Genomic DNA, 18,132 nt, shown 5'->3' on the forward strand with positions numbered 1-18,132 from the left:
TGACTGAAGTGACTTAGCATGCATGCACACACTCTCATAATTAAAAAATGTAATTATATCCTTTCACCAGTAAAATTGTGGGTTTAAATTTAAATAATTGTGTAACCTATGAAAAACCTATAATGAAAATAGAAATGTCTGGCAAAAAAACAGGACAGGTGATCAGTTCAGTTCAGTTCAGTCGCTCAGTCGTGTCTGACTTTTTGCGACCCCATGAATCGCAGCACGTCAGGCCTCCCTGTCCATCACCAACTCCTAGAGTTCACTCAGACTCATGTCCATCGAGTCAGTGATGCCATCCAGCCATCTCATCCCCTGTCGTCCCCTTCTCCTCCTGCCCCCTATCCCTCCCAGCATCAGAGTCTTTTCCAATGAGTCAGCTCTTCGCATGAGGTGGCCAAAGTACTGGAGTTTCAGCTTTAGCATCATTCCTTCCAAAGAAATCCCAGGGCTGATCTCCTTCACAATGGACTGGTTGGATCTCCTTGCAGTCCAAGGGACTCACAAGAGTCTTCTCCACCACCACAGTTCAAAAGCATCAATTCTTCGGCGCTCAGCCTTCTTCACAGTCCAACTCTCACATCCATACACGACCACAGGAAAAACCATAGCCTTGACTAGACGGACCTTTGATCACACTTTCAACTATACTTAGGCTCAGTCTGGCCTTCACTGAAAGCATATCATCTTTCAGATTAGCATTTAAATGCAGTAGATGAAGGGGAAAGTCTTTGCAATCATCAAACATGTTGATCCTACATACATATGTTGTCCAGTTCTGTTGGACACAGGCAGTAGCCTATGTAGACTCCCTGGGTACTGCCAGGTCTATATGCCCAAGGTCAGGATGGTTTTTGGACCATCCGCTCTGAATCAGGGACATCCTAGCTTAATGCTCCTGAGCTGGCAATCATGAAAAGCCAGCGTTAATCCCTTGGCCTGTCAGCTCCTGCTCCTGGGGGCAGGGGCGGGTGGAGCCTGCTCAGCTCTGCACAGAAGAGAGGCCAGGACCGTTCTAGAACCACCCGCCCCACCGCCTTAGGATACACGAGGTCCCCCCTCACCCTGCAGCCATCCTATGAGCTCACTGAACCTCAGAGAATGTCACTCTGCTGACACCTGAACCTCAGATGGTGATTTCTTTGCATTCTGTGGTTATATTTATTTTTAAAGCATGAATTGCATTAGCAAATGGTCACAAAATAACAATCACAGAAAAACTGAAATGACAAGGCGAACTGAATCCAGAAGACGAATGGCTTTTAAAGTAGGTACAGGCTTTTGCCCTAACAAAGAGCTGTAACATTCTTTCACTGACAGGAAAATTAAAACAGTTCTATTCAAGCAAAAAGTCAAATATTACAGTTTTGTTCAGATGATTCTGCTTATTTTCCTGTGCTTGCCTGAAAGCAGCCATCTTTCCTGGACCTTACTAGCGTTCAGGGTTGAACTGGGAGGTTTGGGGCTGAGGGACTTTGGGAAGTTCTTCAGGACTTGGGTGACCCTACTCCCCTTCTTTGAAGGCTGATCCTCGGAGCCAGAACTGCCCGCTCCCTCCTGGCTTAATAAGGACTCTGGGGCAGCAGGATGCCTGGGGTCTGAGGGGTTTGGAGGGGACATGAAGTGAAATTCCAAGGAGGTCACCCCAAGATGTTATCAAATGTATTTTCACTTCTGCTTTTATATCCCCCAAAAATCTTTGTGAGAATAAACCCACGTGGGAAGTTATCGGATTTAGTTCCAGCAGCACAGCCAGCCAGCGTGAGGACGCAGTCAGAGCCCGTGATGGCGGGGAGGAGCCCCTGACCTCCTGCTCCATCACACAACCTTCCTCCAGTTCCTCCCTACTCCCCCTGGATTCCTTCTGCCAAACGAAGTCTGCACAAGCCACCTTCACACTCTGGGTCCCCCCAACACCCTCCTTCATCCTTCAGATCGCTCCTCAAGCATCCCTTCCTCCAGGACCAAGTCCCAGAGAACGTTTTTTACAGCTCCTGCATCACACTTGTCAGGGTGGCAAATTCCTGCTGGTTTGCTGATTTGAGTAATGTTAGTAGAAGTGGGCTTCCAGTGAACAACTGGGATGTTTTCATCATATGGACACTGTGAGGCAAGTGTTCAAAACACAGGTTTTATGGATTCATCTCTTCCCACCTTCTTCCTCTTGTTTTCTCTTGGTGCTGCTTTCTGCTTATTTATTTTCTTCTCATTATATTCCATGTATATCTCTGTAGGCGTGTGTGCTCCATTGTGTCCAACTCCTTGTGACCCTACAGACTGTAGCCCGCCAGGCTCCTCTTTCCATGGGACTCTCCAGGCAAGAATACTGGAGTGTGCTGCCATTTCTTTCTCCAGGGGATCTTCCCAACCCGGGAATTGAATCCGAGTCTCCTGTGTCTCCTGCATTGGCAGCCAGATTCTTTACCACTGAGCCACCTGGGAAGCCTACGTGTATGTCTGTAAAATACCTTAAGAACACGGCTGAGTATACGTCATAGTAACCCTAAGTTAAAATAAAATGTATTTTTGAAACAAAGTACCTTTAGAATTTGGGTGGGCTTTTTTTTTTTTCCCCTATGATGATGAATTCTTGACCTGGTATTAGTAAGGAAGCTTGTCAAAACATGATATTTTGGACAGTTCTTTTTTTTTTAAGGAATAACTGGAGACATGAACTAAAGCATTTTGCTTCAGGTAATCCTTGAAAAGCATCCCATGTGTTTGACAAGTTCAGTCTAGGAGCACTTCCCTAAAGAACGTGGCGGCTCTTTAGTGACTTTATTTGCTGTCACCATGGCATTCCATAAGAAATAACAAGTCTCTTTATTCCTTCCGAACACCATTCTAAGAACCAATTCCTTGTGCTCACTGTACGTCCACATACCACCACTCATGCCTACAAGCAGCCGTGGGATGAACAAAGTGCATTCCTAAGTGCAAATATGACTTCGAGATTGGAATTTCTTTCACCCTTATTGGAAAGTGACCCCAAATGTGCATACCAGTTACACACAGCTGTCTGTCACACAGGACACACACATTCTGATGCTGCAAAGATGCCTTGTTTGTCGTGGAGAAGAAACCTCCACTGATCAAAACCTTTCATGAAGTAGTATCTAATCTGGCCATTTAAATTTGCCATTTGTAGACACATCCTGGAACCAAACCACAGGCAACAGTCACTAGACAACACTAACAAAAGAGATGATCTTGGCAGGACAAGCAAAATGAAGACCCAAATTCCATTTATCTAGAGATAAAATATCCACGATAGAAATCCAACAAGGGATATCATACCAGGTTATGAGAAGCTAACGTTCTTGATAGAACTATGATGCATTCCAACGAGAATCCCACAATTTAAAATCTGTGATCTAGTCTGCTGCTGCTGCTGCTAAGTCGCTTCAGTCGTGTCCAACTCTGTGCGACCCTATAGATAGCAGCCCACCAGGCTCCACTGTCACTGGGATTCTCCAGGCAAGAACACTGGAGTGGGGTGCCATTTCCTTCTCCAATGCATGAAAGTGGAAAGTGAAAGTGAAGTCGTTCAGTCGTGTTCGACTCTAGAGACCCCATGGTCTGTAGCCTACCAGGCTCCTCCATCCATGGGATTTTCCAGGCAAGAGTACTGGGGTGGTGTGCCATTGCCTTCTCCTATGATCTAGTCTAGAAGAAGCAAATAAAAACCTGGAAGTGCATTGGCTGGTCATTACAAACCACAGAACTGAAGAGGAAAAGAATCCGTGGTTTTACATCTCTTGAGAGAAGGAACCTGGGCTCAGCTTAGATGCCCATCTGCCCTAGACCAAGAGGGGGAAGACGTGGGAGGAGGTGGTATTTCCTGAATGAACAGCAGGCCACAACCACAACCCTGAACTGGAAAACTGCAGGAGACTATGCATTGGGTGGGTGGGGGCGGGGAGAGGGTATTGTTTTCCAATTTGAGATTTAAAGAGTTAAAAAAACTTTCTGAATAACACCACCCCTTCACAGTTACTGATGATCACAGGAGGACACAGTATGCTAATGTAAAATTAGTCCTAACGTGCTGTGTGGTAAGTTGCTTCAGTCATATCTGACTGTTTGCGACTCCATGGACTGTAGCCTGCCAGGATCCTCTGACCACGGGATTCTCCAGGCAAGAATACTGGAGAATACTGGTTGCCATTTCTTCCTCCAGGGGATTTTCTCAACCCAGGGATCGAACCCCGTGTCTCTTATGTCTCCTGCATTGGCAGGTGGGTTCTTTACCGTTAGCACCACCTGGGAAGCCCAGTCCTAACAATCTTGTTTAAATTTTTTTATTTTGATGTGGATCATTTTAAGTCTTTATTGAAAGAATCTGTTATATATTGCTTCTGTTTTATGTTCTGTTTTTTTTGGCACTGAGGATTGTGGGATCTCAGCTCCCCAGCCAGGCTCGAAATCTGCAGCCCTTTCATCGCAAGATGAAGTCAAAACTCCTGGACCAGCAGGGAAGTCCCCATCTTGTTCAAGTGTTCCAAGAAACCGGGATCAGGCATTCCTCAGAGGAAATGTAACGTTATCGTCCTTATCACTTTGTGTAACTGGAATTCTAATGTACAAAGGACAGCAAAGAGCCAAATTAAAGAAATAAAGGGAGAACTGGCATCAGACAGGACAGAGAGCAAGAATCAATCACAGTGAATGACACTATTTCTCCATGGACAGTCCCTGGGGCATTCCATGGCCTCCTCTTTTCTGCTTTCAGTGGTGCCATGCCTTGACGGCAGTTAGAAAGTGATACTGGGAATGTTGCTCTGTGGAGAGTCTCTCCTGAACCTTTTTGAAGGAGACCCATTACTCAACCACAATTCAAAGATGCTTGCTCCTTAGAAGGAAAGCTAAGACAAACCTAATCAACGTGTTAAAAAGCAGAGACATCCCTTTGCCGACAAAGGTCCCTCTAGTCAAAGTTATGGTTTTTCCAGTAGTCACATACAGATGTCAGAATTGGACCATAAAGAAGGCTGAGCACTGAAGAATTGATGCTTTTGAATGATAGATCTGGAGAAGACTCTTGAGAGTCCCTTGGACTGCAAGGAGATCAAACCAGTCAACCCTAAAGGAAATCAACCTTGAATATTCACTGGAAGGGCCGATTCTGAAGCTGAAGCTCCAATGCTTTCGCCACCTGATGAGAAGAGCTGACTCACTAGAAAAGACCCTGATGCTGGAAAAGATTGAAGACAGAAGGAAAAGGGGGTGACAGAAGGTTAGATGGCAGCATTACCTACTCAACGGACGTCAGTTTGAGCAAACTCCGGGAGACAGTGAAGGTCAGGGAAGCCTAGCGTGCTGCAGTCTATGGGGTGGCAAAGAGTTGGACACGACTTAGCGACCGAACAACAACAATAACACTCAATCACAATCACTGCTGTAATGTCCCCACGGGGTTGAGCACATCCAATTCCTAAGCTAGGGGTACGGCCCGAAGAGACTGGCGCTGGGTGTACAGGAGCATCTGGGGGTGGGGTGGGGGAAGCTGGACAAGGCACTCCCACCCCAACTCGAAGCGTCAGTGTTGCCCAGAGCTCTACTGTTAATGCTCTTCCCACTCATTCACTCTCCATCTGCACCATTCCATTCACTCTTCTGTGTGACTCACTGTAAATGGTACCGGCTCGCACAGTGCCTACCAGCCTGACTTCTCTTCCAACGGTCAAACAACGTATCCAACTGCAATAGCAGATTGCCACTTTCATATTCCAGGCATCTCAAATTCAATAGGCTTACATTAGACTTAGTCTCCCCCACACGCACTTTTCTTCTTATACTGTAGTCTACAAATGTGGATGCCATTATCAGTTACCCTCTCTTCCCCTCTCTATATCCCTGCCCACACATGCAGTTAATCATGTCTGCTCATGTTCAGGGTAGTTCTTTAAAATCCATCCTCTCCCCTCTGTCCCACTGGCCACCATCTTGGTTCTGGTCCTCAGCATCTCTTGCCAACTAGCATCCCTGTTTCAATTATTATTTAGTAGAAGTACCTTTTAAAAACACAAATGGTCAACTAGCTCCCCAAAGCAAAATCCCTCAGAAGTGCCCATCACCTACTGTGATTTCTCATCTCCCTGGTGTATACACCCCGCCTGATCCCTGGGGTTTCAGACAGAGTAGATCTAACAGTTAGGTTACACTAGCTGGCACCAGTGACCTTTCGATAGGAACACTGTCCTAATCAGCTGAGCCCTTAAAAGCAGAGAGTTTTCTCCAGTTGGCAGCAAAAAGTGGGGAATAGAGAGACTTGAATGTAGAGGAATCTAAGGTAGGAGAGGTTCTCTGTTGCTGGGGCAGACGGAGCCTCACAGACTGACAGCAAACTCAGCAGCCCTGAGTCCCTGGCTGACAGGCAGCAAGAGTGGACCTCGGTCCTACAACCAGAAGGAAATGCATTCCACCAACAGCACCAGAAAGCACGCAGATGCATCTTCCCCTAGACCCGCCTCTATACAAAGTACAATCGGTGAAGAACATGACTTCTCCTCTATAAGATGCTGAGCAACAATCCAGCCAAAAAATGTGAGATGATATGTGTTACACCTCCAAGTTTATGGTAATGTGTTATACAGCTGCTGCTGCTGCTAAGTCACTTCAGTCGTGTCCGACTCTGTGTGACCTTATAGACGGCAGCCCACCAGGCTGCCCCGTCCCTGGGATTCTCCAGGCAAGAACACTGGAGTGGGTTGCCATTTCCTTCTCCAATGCATGAAAGTGAAAAGTGAAAGTGAAGTTGCTCAGTCGTGTCCGACCCTCAGCGACCCCATGGACTGCAGCCTACCAGGCTCCTCCATCCATAGGATTTTCCAGGCAAGAGTACTGGAGTGGGGTGCCAGTGCCTTCTCCGAATGTGTTGTACGGCTAGAAAACCAATTTCCTGGATGGCTCAGCAGTAAAGAATCGCCTGCAGTACAGGAGACACAGGGGAAGCAGGTTCAATCCCTGGGTCAGGAAGGTCCCTTGGAGGAGAAAATGGCAACCCACTCCAGTATTCTTGCCTGGAGAATCCCATGGACAGAGGAGCCTGGTGGGCTATAGTCCATAGGGTCGCAAAGAGTCAGACAAGTCTGAGCATCCACACGCACAGAAAACCAGTATGTGCAAATACCCAACCCTGTTAGCAAGTCAAGCCCATCCTTCCCGGCGGGCCCTTGGCCTTCCCTTTTCACTCTCAGCTGCTCCTGACGTTTCAAATTCTCCCTGTGTGCTTTTCTCATCTCCTTATCTGCCAAAATTCTAAAGAGAACTGTGTAAATATCCTGAGTACAATAAGAATTATTCTGGAAATTTTAAAATAAGTAAATAAAATAAGTGAATGCTACTTGACTTAAATATCACCGCAGGGAAAGTCAGCCAACACATTCTAATAATAAATATATGCCAAAAATATGATCAGACACGTGCATACCATTTTTAACAGCATGAACCACTGCGGAGGAATCTTTGCTCGTAGGGAGGTATTTACAGTCAGCAAAAGATTTGGAGTCATGCTTTTTATGCATCAGCCCTATTTCAAAACCTAGATCCTAAAAAAGAAAGAAGAATCTAAGAAACGTGCCTCAAACAGCCACTCCCAATTTCTTCAGGCAAGAGAGAAAGTTCTCTACAAAAGCAGAGAATCTGTCTCAACATGAAATGGAACTGAGTTGAGTAGATTTCCAATTCTTTCCTTTTTCTGAGTTGCTCCTATTGTCCCTGGTTATTTGGATTAAAACCAAGCACATCACAAAACTCCTCAAGGATAACAGGCTCACAAAGACTCTCCTATTCTCTACTTGCTGCTGCTGCTGCTAAGTCGCTTCAGTCGTGTCCAACTCTGTGCAACCCCATAGACGGCAGCCCACCAGGCTCCCCCGTCCCTGGGATTCTCTACTTGCTACAGAAGGACAAATACATGATGACCTGCATTTTGTTGCTGTTGTTCTTGTTTAGTTGCTAAGTCATGTCTGACCCTTTTCAACCCCCTGGACTATAGCCCACCAGGCTCCTCTGTCCATGGGATTTCCCAGGCAAGAATACTGGAGTGGGTTGCCATTTCCTTCTCCAGATCTTCCCGATCCAGCAACCGAACCTGGACTCATGCAATGCAGGCAGATTCTTTGATCATCTGAGCCACAAGCGAAACCTGCATTTTTAAGACATTCAAAACTGTGTGGTCTCAATGCTCTGTGGTAAAGAGCTGAATGGGATGGAAATCCAAAAAACAGGGCATATTATGTTTATGTATAGGGTTTCCCTGGTGGCTCAGATGGTATAGAATCTGCCTGCAATGCAGGAGACTCCAGTTTGATCCCCAGGTTGGGAAGATCCCCTGGAGAAGGGAATGGTAACCCACTCCAGTATTCTTGCCTGGAGAATCCCATGGACAGAGGAGCCTGGCCAGCTACAGTCCATAGAGTCACAAAGAGTTGGACACGACTGAGCGACAAACACACACACACACACACACCATGCAGATTCATTCTGCTGTACAGCAGAAACTAACACACCATTGTAAAGCAACTAAACTCTGATTTAAAAAAAAAATAGTAAAGAAACCTCTTCAAATAACACTACTCAGAGTTACCAAGGAAGAAACTGGAAACTATACTGAATTAAGGCTTACTGGAACTAGAAAGACTGTAAAGGGACTTCTGAAGGGATCAAGTGTGAAGGAAAAGTGGGTGACTTAGTCGGACACCTTCTCTAATAGACTTTCCTACACATTTTGAGGAGTTCATCACCAACGCCAAGGACCACCACCTCCTCACTCATCATAAAGTGGGAATTGGCTCACGAGAGGAGGCTAGTGCTGAAAGCCAGATATGGAGTGTGTTTAATTATCTTCAGCACATATTCAGGCTTGTTAAACACCTACTGATTTCTGGCATAACAGCAACAGACCCTTAGCCACATCTTCTGTCTGATCTCAGCAGGTTCAAGTCGGGCAGCGTGAGAAAAGCAAATTTCCTGTTTGAGGTCAGTGTCTCAGTCCTCACAAGTGGGTGTTGAGTGCAGTTACTTCCTGTTCATATTTAATAAAATCATTCAGCATTTCCCCAACTGCCAGATAAATGATTAGCTCATATGGAAACACTGATAATCTCCTTTCCAGGTTGGGGGAAAAAAGCCTATAAAGGACAGTCAAGATGAAATTTACTTTCTCAGATTTAAGAAATACTTTCCAGTGTTTACTATATTATAAGGTAATAAGCTGTGCTGTGCATGGGTGCTGTCATGTCCGACTCTTTGTGATCCCATGGACTGAAGTCCGCCAGGCTCCTCTGTCCATGGGATTCTCCAGGCAAGAATACTGGAGTAGGTTGTCATTTCCTTCTCCAGGGGATCTCCCTGACCCAGGGATAGAACCTGTGCCTCCTACGTTGGCAGGCGAATTCTTCATCACTGAGCTATCAGGGAAGTAACAGCTAGCTATTTCCTTTTAAATTACAAGGGTTTTCAAACTGGTGCTGCTGCTGCTAAATTACTTCAGTCGTGTCTGTCTTTGTGCAACCCCACAGACAGCAGCCCACCAGGCTCCTCCGTCATCCCTGGGATTCTCCAGGCAAGAACACTGGAGTGGATTGCCATTTCCTTCTCCAATGCATGAAAGTGAAAAGTGAAAGTGAAGTCTCTCAGTCGTGTCCAGCTCTAGAGACCCCATGGTCTGCAGCCTACCAGCTCCTCCGTCCATGGGATTTTCCAGGCAAGAGTACTGGAGTGGGGTGCCATTGCCTTCTCCAGGTTTTCAAACTATGATCCTCATATTCAGCTCTCTTCCTATGCCAGTTGGACGCTGGACTGTAAGGTGTACATGGCAGTCAAATCCTGACACTAACTGCTGCCTGACTGTGTGCACTTCCCTCTAAGACCAGATCAGCTGGTATGTGGACGGACACCACGAAATTGTGTGCAAGCTGGTTTTCTGTGACTATTTTGCTGTGTCCCTAAGACAAGACTTTAATATCACTGTCCTCCAGGCTTCCAGAACCTACCTCTGCACTTTGTTGGAATGTGAGTGCAGGACTGAACTAGAGTTTACACCGTCCTCCGACCCCAAGAACCTGCTATTCTACAAGACTTGAGCTCTGCTGTCCAAGAAGGGACAAGGTCAAAGACACCTGCCTCTGACATTGAAGGTAACAACAACAAAAAAAGTGGTATCACATTCAAGAGATGATCCACCATGTAGACATTTCCCCAGGTTGTGAACTAACTTTGAAAAGACTTTTCTCATTTTGTGGTTGATGCCAGTAGCGTTCTCCCTAAACTTTCCGCAGAGCCAAGACTATGGCCGGAAGAAAGGCATCAATTTAAATGCTAACGAAAAGGAGACGAGCTATAATCTTGAAAATTATAACCTGTCTTTTATGGGGAAAATGCTGTAATTATGAAATGAACTGGCAATTGATCAGGAAAATTGGGGGGAGAGATCACTGTATTGTGGAAAGTGTTTCTCTCCAGAAAGGATGGTGAGGGTCCCAGATCAGACTTGCCTTTCCACTCTTGAGTAGGACACGCAACAACTGTACAACTGGCTCCCAGTCAGTCTACGTTCTGGCAAGGAGTGGAGATCAGCTGGGGCTCTGGTCCCTTCCCCATTTTGAAGAGCTTCTGCAAGACACTTTCCCAGCTGTTTTCCCCTTCTTACTCAAAATTAAAAAGTGCTGGTTCCAAGTTCTACTCTTCATAGAATCTCTCTTTTTTTCAATTGCAGTAGAATTGATTTACAAACTTGTGTTAGCTTCTCATGTAATGCAAACTGAAAAAAAATATTTTTTTCCGATTATCTTCCATTATAGGCTATTACAGGATATTGAATATAGCTCCCTGTGCTATACAGTAGGTGCTTTTGTTTACCTACTTTATACGCAGTAGTAGTAGTTGCTGTTTTTGTTTTTGTTGCTAAGTGGTGTCCAACTCTGCAACTCCATGGACTGTAGCCCACCAGGTTCCTCTATCCATGGGATTCTCCAGGCAAGAACACTGGAATGGGTTACCCTTTCCTTCTCCATGGGATCTTCCAAACCCAGGGATCAAACCTGCCTCTCTTGCGTCTCCTATATTGCCAGGTGGATTCTTTACCATCATGCCACATGGGAAGCCCATATAGAGTAATGGGTATACTTTAATCCCAAACTCCTAATTCATCCCCCCTCTTTTTCCCTTTAGTGACCGTAAGTTTTCTATGTCTGTGATTTTCTTTCTACTTTGTAAATAAGTTCATTTCTATCCTTTTTAAGATTCCTCATGTAAGTGATATCATGTTTGTATTTCTGTCTGATTTACTTCACTTAGTATGATAATCTCCATGTCCATCCATGTTGCTGCAAATGGCATTATATCGTTCTTTTTATGGCCGAGTACTATTCCATTGTATATATGTACCACAACTTCTTTATCCATTCTTTTGTCAATGGCCATTTAGATTGTTTCCATGTCTTGGCTACTGTGAATAGTGCTGCTATGAACATAGGGGTGCAGGTATCTTTCAGGGCATCTTATTTCATGATAGTATAGCCAGAAGCAAGGCCTTGGTGGTCCTTTTGAGAAATCAGGTTTAAGAAGTCTTGAGAGGATGACATCCTTTCCATCAACTCAACCTGTCTCTTAGATGAGGATGAGATGGTTGGATGGCATCACCAACTCAATGGACATGAGTTTGAGCAAACTCTGGGAGACGGTGAAGGACAGGGAAGCCTGTCATGCTGTAGTCCATGGGTTCACAAAGAGTCGGACATGACTGAGCGACTGAACAACAAAAAAGAGAGTTCTGGAGCAGAGGGCAGGAGATCTGGGCCCTAGCCCTTCATGGTCCTTTCCAGGCTGTGTGTCCTCAGGCATAACATTAACTACTCTGGGCCTATTTCCTCTTCGGTGAAATGGGACAGGAGACAAAGTTATCTCCAATCATCCTTCCAGATCTAAAACTGTGTGACTCCTGAGGAAGAGAACACCCTGTCTAAGCTTGAAGTCTTTGCCTCATTTGGTTTGCAGTGCCTGGAACGTTGCAGGCCCTCAAGAAATGCTTTGTATCGATGTCTTCCTTGTCATCTTTTGCACACTGTGTGATGTCAGTTCTAGGGACAGGAATGGTCGTAAACAAGAAAAAAGAAGGCTCATTAAGACAAATCATAATTAAGACTCAAATGATGCACCCCCTTGTTAAAAACTGTTTCAGTACCTGCCATGTACAAATCAATCAATGTTTTCTACAAAATACAGAGATGTGAGTGAGACGCCTGCTGGAGACACCACCTCAAGAGACGTTTGGAAGCTGTAATCAAGGGCCTCCTCTAGGAAGGAGGCTAAAGAAGCTCAACTAGTGGCAGAGACTCCTGTTCTGGGACCCTGAATCAGCTTGGAACTGTGTGACTGGGAGGCTATGGTCCCTGTTACTTTTTGAAATGAAAACTAGGAGAAAAATTTTAACACTTTTAGTAAAAGAGTTTGTTTCTCTTAAATCTTCAAGAAGTCAAAGCTGAACACCTTGGGAAGACTGCATGCTGATTATGTCAGGTAAATAAGAAGGTGCCTGTTAACAGTCCTCGTGTGTCCCTGTTCCTATGGTTGCTCAAAGAGTCACTGCACAAGGGAACTGAGTTTATTAAAGCCCTTCTGTGGGCAGGAGTCCACTGGTCTTCAGGCTGGAAGGCTCAGCTGTAAGATTGGGCCACTAGGTCACAGGACGTAACAGATGTTTTGATGTAGTAAAACACAGTTGAACAGAAACCCATTGAGGTTATATCCAAATTTACACAATTATACAGAATCAAAACCTCTGAATCATGTAGTAGTTGAGTGAATGATACTCGTAGTGGTTTAAAAAAATTCTTATTTTTTATTTTTCACAACTACAACTTCCATGAAAGGCAATAGGTGTTCTACTCAACCTTCTGCGTGATAGCAAATCTATCTGTTGTTCAATCAAGAACTTCTAAGAGCTTCCCTGGTAGCTCAGATGGTAAAGAATCTACCTGCAATGTCGGAGACATGGGTTCAATTCCTGGGTTGTGAAGATGCTTGGGAGAAGGGAATAGCAACCCACTTCAGTGTATTTGCCTGGAGAACCACAGAGGGGCCTGCTGGAGCAGCTACAGCCCATGGGGTCGCAAGGAGTCAGACACTACTGGGCAACTAACACAAACTTTTTCAAGAACTTCTAAAGGGACCATAAGGCATTTTAATCATGTAACCTAGAGAAGATGGAAAATTCAGACAGTGATTTTGTTTTTCCAACTAAACCCCAGTGAGTAGAATACATGAAACAGAAGCATGTTATGGAAAGTTAATTGGATCACAAGCAAGACAGGGTATTCGGAAAATTTTTAACAGTCCCTTCCTAACAGTTAGAAGGTGATGAAAGCATATTTAGGACAGAGGGCAAAATATTCCTTTATCCTCCCTGGTCCCTTGGAAGCATCTCTGAACGGTAGCAAGAAGTGCATGTTGGAGTAAACACTGGATTTTGGAAGGATCTGAGTGGTACTCAGTCATGGAGTCCATCAACCTGCAGGCCTCTGGGCATGGCCAAACCTGCGGGGATGTCTGAGCTGCAGGCTTCTAAGGTTTTACTGCTACACTTAAGTACCTTCTGTATTTGCCCAAATCTGATACAAAGCTCTCTCCAGAGAGGCTACAGTTCTTTCACCTACGGGCATCGTCCCCTGGATTCCAGCCCCACATGGGATTACCTGGGGCTCACAAGCACTTGGTCTTGCTCATGACTAAACCAGCAACACAGCGGGACCTTGTGAAAAACAAAGTCTGCCTTCAAGGTCTACCATCTGCCACTTTTGAGGTAAAGCTTGGGACTCCTCCACCCGTTGGGTTTCTTATGGAAAACAAACCAAACTACATCTGAAAATGACTTAAAATATGGATGAAATATGGATTCAAAGTTCAAACATGTCTATTTTATTTCCTAAAACCACATCAGACTAGATGAAAATGGTGTCAAATAAGAGGAAGCATTTCTAACTGGATGGTCATCAGAAAGTACACTGTACGCTAATCAGACCCGGAAACAATGAGAGTGAAATTAACATAAAATAAACATGATAAGCACCACTTCCTCTATTGTTGTGACTGGTACTTCTGTTTATTTTCTCTTTTTAAAATTCATGGCCAAGAACTAAATAGCAATGATGATGGTGACAAACCGGCCACAGGAAGTAGCTTGATTCGCTAAAGGTCCAAAAACGACAGGAAGGGAATGGCAGGACTGGTGATTTTGTTGGCAAATGTGACAATCCTGGGGCTCTGCAAACATTGCCCAAACATGCATACCAAATTGCTGATCATCAGATTTTTTTTTCTTCTATTTTACGTGGAATTAGTTCTTTTTATATTTTAGATAGTCATGATGACGAGTTTGAAAAAAATGACTGAGGAACTACATCTCTCAAATGGAAAACACCCACTGTTACAATGATCTACGGCTACTGCTGGAGGGAAATTTGAAAAATCCAGCACAATTGGAAAGGGCTTCCCCATCAAAACAGTGGGGGCGGGAACTGTACACTTCATGAAGTCACTGTTTTCAGAGAGCAAAGGCTTCTTGCATCTTGATTTTCAGGGTCGCTGGGTTTCCTCGCTGCAGCACTGCTAGGCAAGCAGAAAAGCTACCTTGTACCATCAAAAGAAGAGAGAATCAGGTACAGGTAAGGTGAGTGTGTGCTGGCAGGGGGTCCTTTGCTGGCACTATTAATTCTCGTGACACAGTCGTGGCAAACTGAGCCTTGTTGATTTTGACGGTGAAACATTAAAGGCATTAAATAAGCCAGAGAGGAAAAACAGCTAGGCACATAGATTTCATTAAAATAAAATGCCTTGTTTGAGGTCTATTCAAAGCAAAAACAAAAGGCGGCGGGGGGGGGGGGGGGGGGGGGTGGGGGGGTGGGGGGGTGGGGGGCGGATATTCCTCTTACTGTCTCCTCCATTCTATTCTTAATTCACTTGCTCGGGAGTGGTAATCCTGCTTCTCCAGAGTTTTGTGCTTCTTCTCTCCACGAGTCTTAGAACAGGAAAAAGCACTGGAAGCCATCAGAGCTACTGGTTTCCACAGATGCACCTACGCTTTCTGCTGTAATTCTCCCTGTGTGAAACACTATCCACTTTCTTCCAGACTGTTCTTTAGAAAACTCTGGTAGTCTTGACTAGAGGATTGCCAGAGAACCCTATTTACTCCATTATATAAATATAATTCAGTAGAAAGACTCACCCTCAAGTTAAGGAAGAAAGCTTCTCTTGACTTAAATTTTTCCAGAAGGTGGATCCACATTGGAAAAATGCAACGTTGCTAAAGGTTACAAAAGTGCTTTAAGCTTCTCCATAGTAAAGCCCAGGTAAAATTATATTATTGGATCTTCTTATTTCCAGAATAAACATCTGAATCAATAATTGAATACTTTGGGCTAAGAAATTAGGCAAAATCAGAAGCAGCAAACTGCAACAAATGGATCTGTGTGTGGCAAACCTCAGAACATATATTTTACTCCCCACCCATTTTTCCTATTCAACCAGTCGGTGACAAACAAGCCCATTTCACTAAGCAACCCACTAATAATTGTCAGGTTACAGGATGACAAAAATTCTCTAAATTAACATGATAAATGAAATCACTTTTGATTTAAGAGTTTATTTAAAAAATTGTTTTCTATGTCCCTGTAATCTGTAGTGATTTGGTAATGCAACCCCATCCCCACCCTAAATGATGTTATCAATGTGAAATCAATTTGAACCTTCTGTTCCAAGAAAAGCACTGGTGCGTGAGCGCATTGTGCAGACTATAAGGAACGAGGCAGGGGTTACAGGCAGAGAACACGGGGCATCAGGTGGGCTTGGTGCTGGCTGTGTCATGAGAAAAGAGGAACGGATATGAACAACCACACACAGAGGTACAGATTCTCAGCACCCCTGGCAGAAGAGGGGGCCAGTGGAGTCATGCGGTGGGCAGGGTTTAAGCAGAGGGACGTGTGAAGGACCAAGGGCAGGCAGCTGGAGGCAGAGGAACAGCTCTTTAAATGAAAATATTAAATCTAAAATGGGAATCTCCCCCAGCTCGGCGCAGGGAGAAGATGCGGTGGATGGCGGGCGGTGGACCTGGCAGACTACTAGCTCCCGCCTGACTTTGCGCCCAGCCTGTGTTCTCTCGATACTCAGCAACCATCCGTGTCTCTACGGCTCTCAACAGCCCACGCTGCTCTCAGCTGTTAACTTGGTCTGGCCACACATCTCTGATAAAAGTCATTCAGTTGCCCTTTCTCTCAAAGGAATTTTTGTTTGTTTGTTTTCTTTACAGAGAGAGCACAGAGGAGCATACGCTTTTTACGCTTTTTACACTCGAGCTGCAGATGTGAATTTTAAAACCCTTTTACATTCGAGCTGCAGATCCTACTCATTGTCCAAGCAGGAAAAGGACATTCACCATTCAAATTACCCTACCGCTCCTGTGTGTACAGAAATCTGTAAGTTTCCTCCAATTAACAACCCTGCCATAAGTAATGCAAATAGAAAAAGTAAACTTCATTTCAATGACAGCTCACAGCCAGGATATTAAAGAAAACCTGATTTTTTAAGGCCTCCAAAATGTTTTTCCTACCATGGAAAGTATTAGATATTTTGCCTTCTTTTTTTTTTTTTTTTTTAAAGAAGATCACATTTTTCTCTTAATTGTAACATTTTGGGGACTTTACAAGTATTTTCAGTAATTTGATCCCCTGTGAGACAGACTGGAAATAATTTTGTATTTAGAAACTGGGTCTGAGTAATTTTCCAGAGATCTGGAAAAACAAAGAGGCATCTTGCATGCTTTAGACCAATATACCCCAGCTCTTCAATATCTGGGACAAAAAAAAATATTTTAAATATACACTTACCTCTACATCACAGGTATATTCTGATCCATCCAGAAGTATCACTTTGCACTGCATGCTTTTAGGCTTTTTGACAATCTTCAATGGAGATCGAGATAGTTTGCTGCTAGATGATTTCTGAGAAAGTTTATCGTCTTCTAATTGCTGATATTCGAGCTGCTTGGCAGGTCCGGCAGCAAACTCCTGGTCCTTGTCAGTGACCTGCGGAGAGCAAACAATGGACAGTTTTCATTGCAAGACAGGAAATAAATATTGCATTGCTCAGGCAACCAAAGGACACTGTAGAAACGGGATTTTCTATTTCCTACAGGACGAGGGATGTCCGAATTAGGATATAAGGAATGGATACACATACACAAAAATAATACTAACAGGTACATCTAAATAATTTCTGCCACCTGAATGTACACATAGGGACTTCTTTCAGTTTGACTCAAGTATTTATACGAGAAGTGCTGAGCTCTCAGTGAATGCCATCAAGTTTCGCCCAAGCAAAGAAGGGTACAAATGACTTTTAAAGATTTTTTTTTTTTAATATGGACCATTTTTAAAGTCTTTATTGAATTTGCTGCTGCTGCTACTGCTAAGTCGCTTCAGTTGTGTCTGACTCTGTGCGACCCCATAGACGGCAGCCCATCAGGCTCCACCGTCCCTGGGAGTCTCCAGGCAAGAACACTGGAGCAGGTTCCATTTCCTTCTCCAGTGCATGAAAGTGAAAAGTCAAAGTGAAGTCGCTTAGTCGTTCCCGATTCTTAGCAACCCCATGGACTGAAGCCTACCAGGCTCCTCCGTCCACGGGATTTTCCAGGCAAGAGTAGTGGAGTGGGGTGCCATCGCCTTCTCCGGAATTTGCTACAATACTGCTTCTATTTTATGTTTTGGTTCTTTGGCTCTGAGGCATGTGGGATCTTAGCACCCTACCCAAGGTCAAACCTGCACCCCTTTCATTGGAAGGTGAAGTCTTAACCACTGGACTGCCAGGGAAATTCGGGCTCCTGACTTTTTAAAAAGGCATTGGCTTTCACAGACATAGTGAGCAGATGTGTAGTTATCAGAAGAGAAAGGGTGAGGGGACAGATTAGGAATTTGGGATTAACAGATACATGCTTCCCAGGTGGCACTAGTGGTAAAGAACCTGCCTGCCAATTCAAGAGACATAAGAGATGCAGGTTCAATCCCTGGGTCAGGAAGATATCCTGGAGGCAGGGCATGGCAACCCACTCCAGTATTCTTGCCTGGAGAATCCCCATGG

At 44.6% G+C, this 18,132-nt stretch overlaps 1 protein-coding gene across 2 annotated transcripts in view; it reads right to left on the reverse strand.

The window, feature by feature from the left end:
- Positions 1–18,132, reverse strand: part of EPB41L3 (erythrocyte membrane protein band 4.1 like 3) — a 145,899-nt gene that overhangs the window by 72,295 nt on the left and 55,472 nt on the right. For both annotated transcript variants that reach the window (XM_055559452.1, XM_055559453.1), the window contains one exon: positions 16,884–17,081. In XM_055559452.1, the coding sequence (XP_055415427.1) occupies positions 16,884–17,081 (198 nt within the window). The remainder of the gene's footprint in view (positions 1–16,883; positions 17,082–18,132) is intronic.

This window comes from Bubalus kerabau, chromosome 21 (assembly GCF_029407905.1).
Source record: "Bubalus kerabau isolate K-KA32 ecotype Philippines breed swamp buffalo chromosome 21, PCC_UOA_SB_1v2, whole genome shotgun sequence".
Lineage (NCBI taxonomy): Eukaryota > Metazoa > Chordata > Mammalia > Artiodactyla > Bovidae > Bubalus > Bubalus kerabau.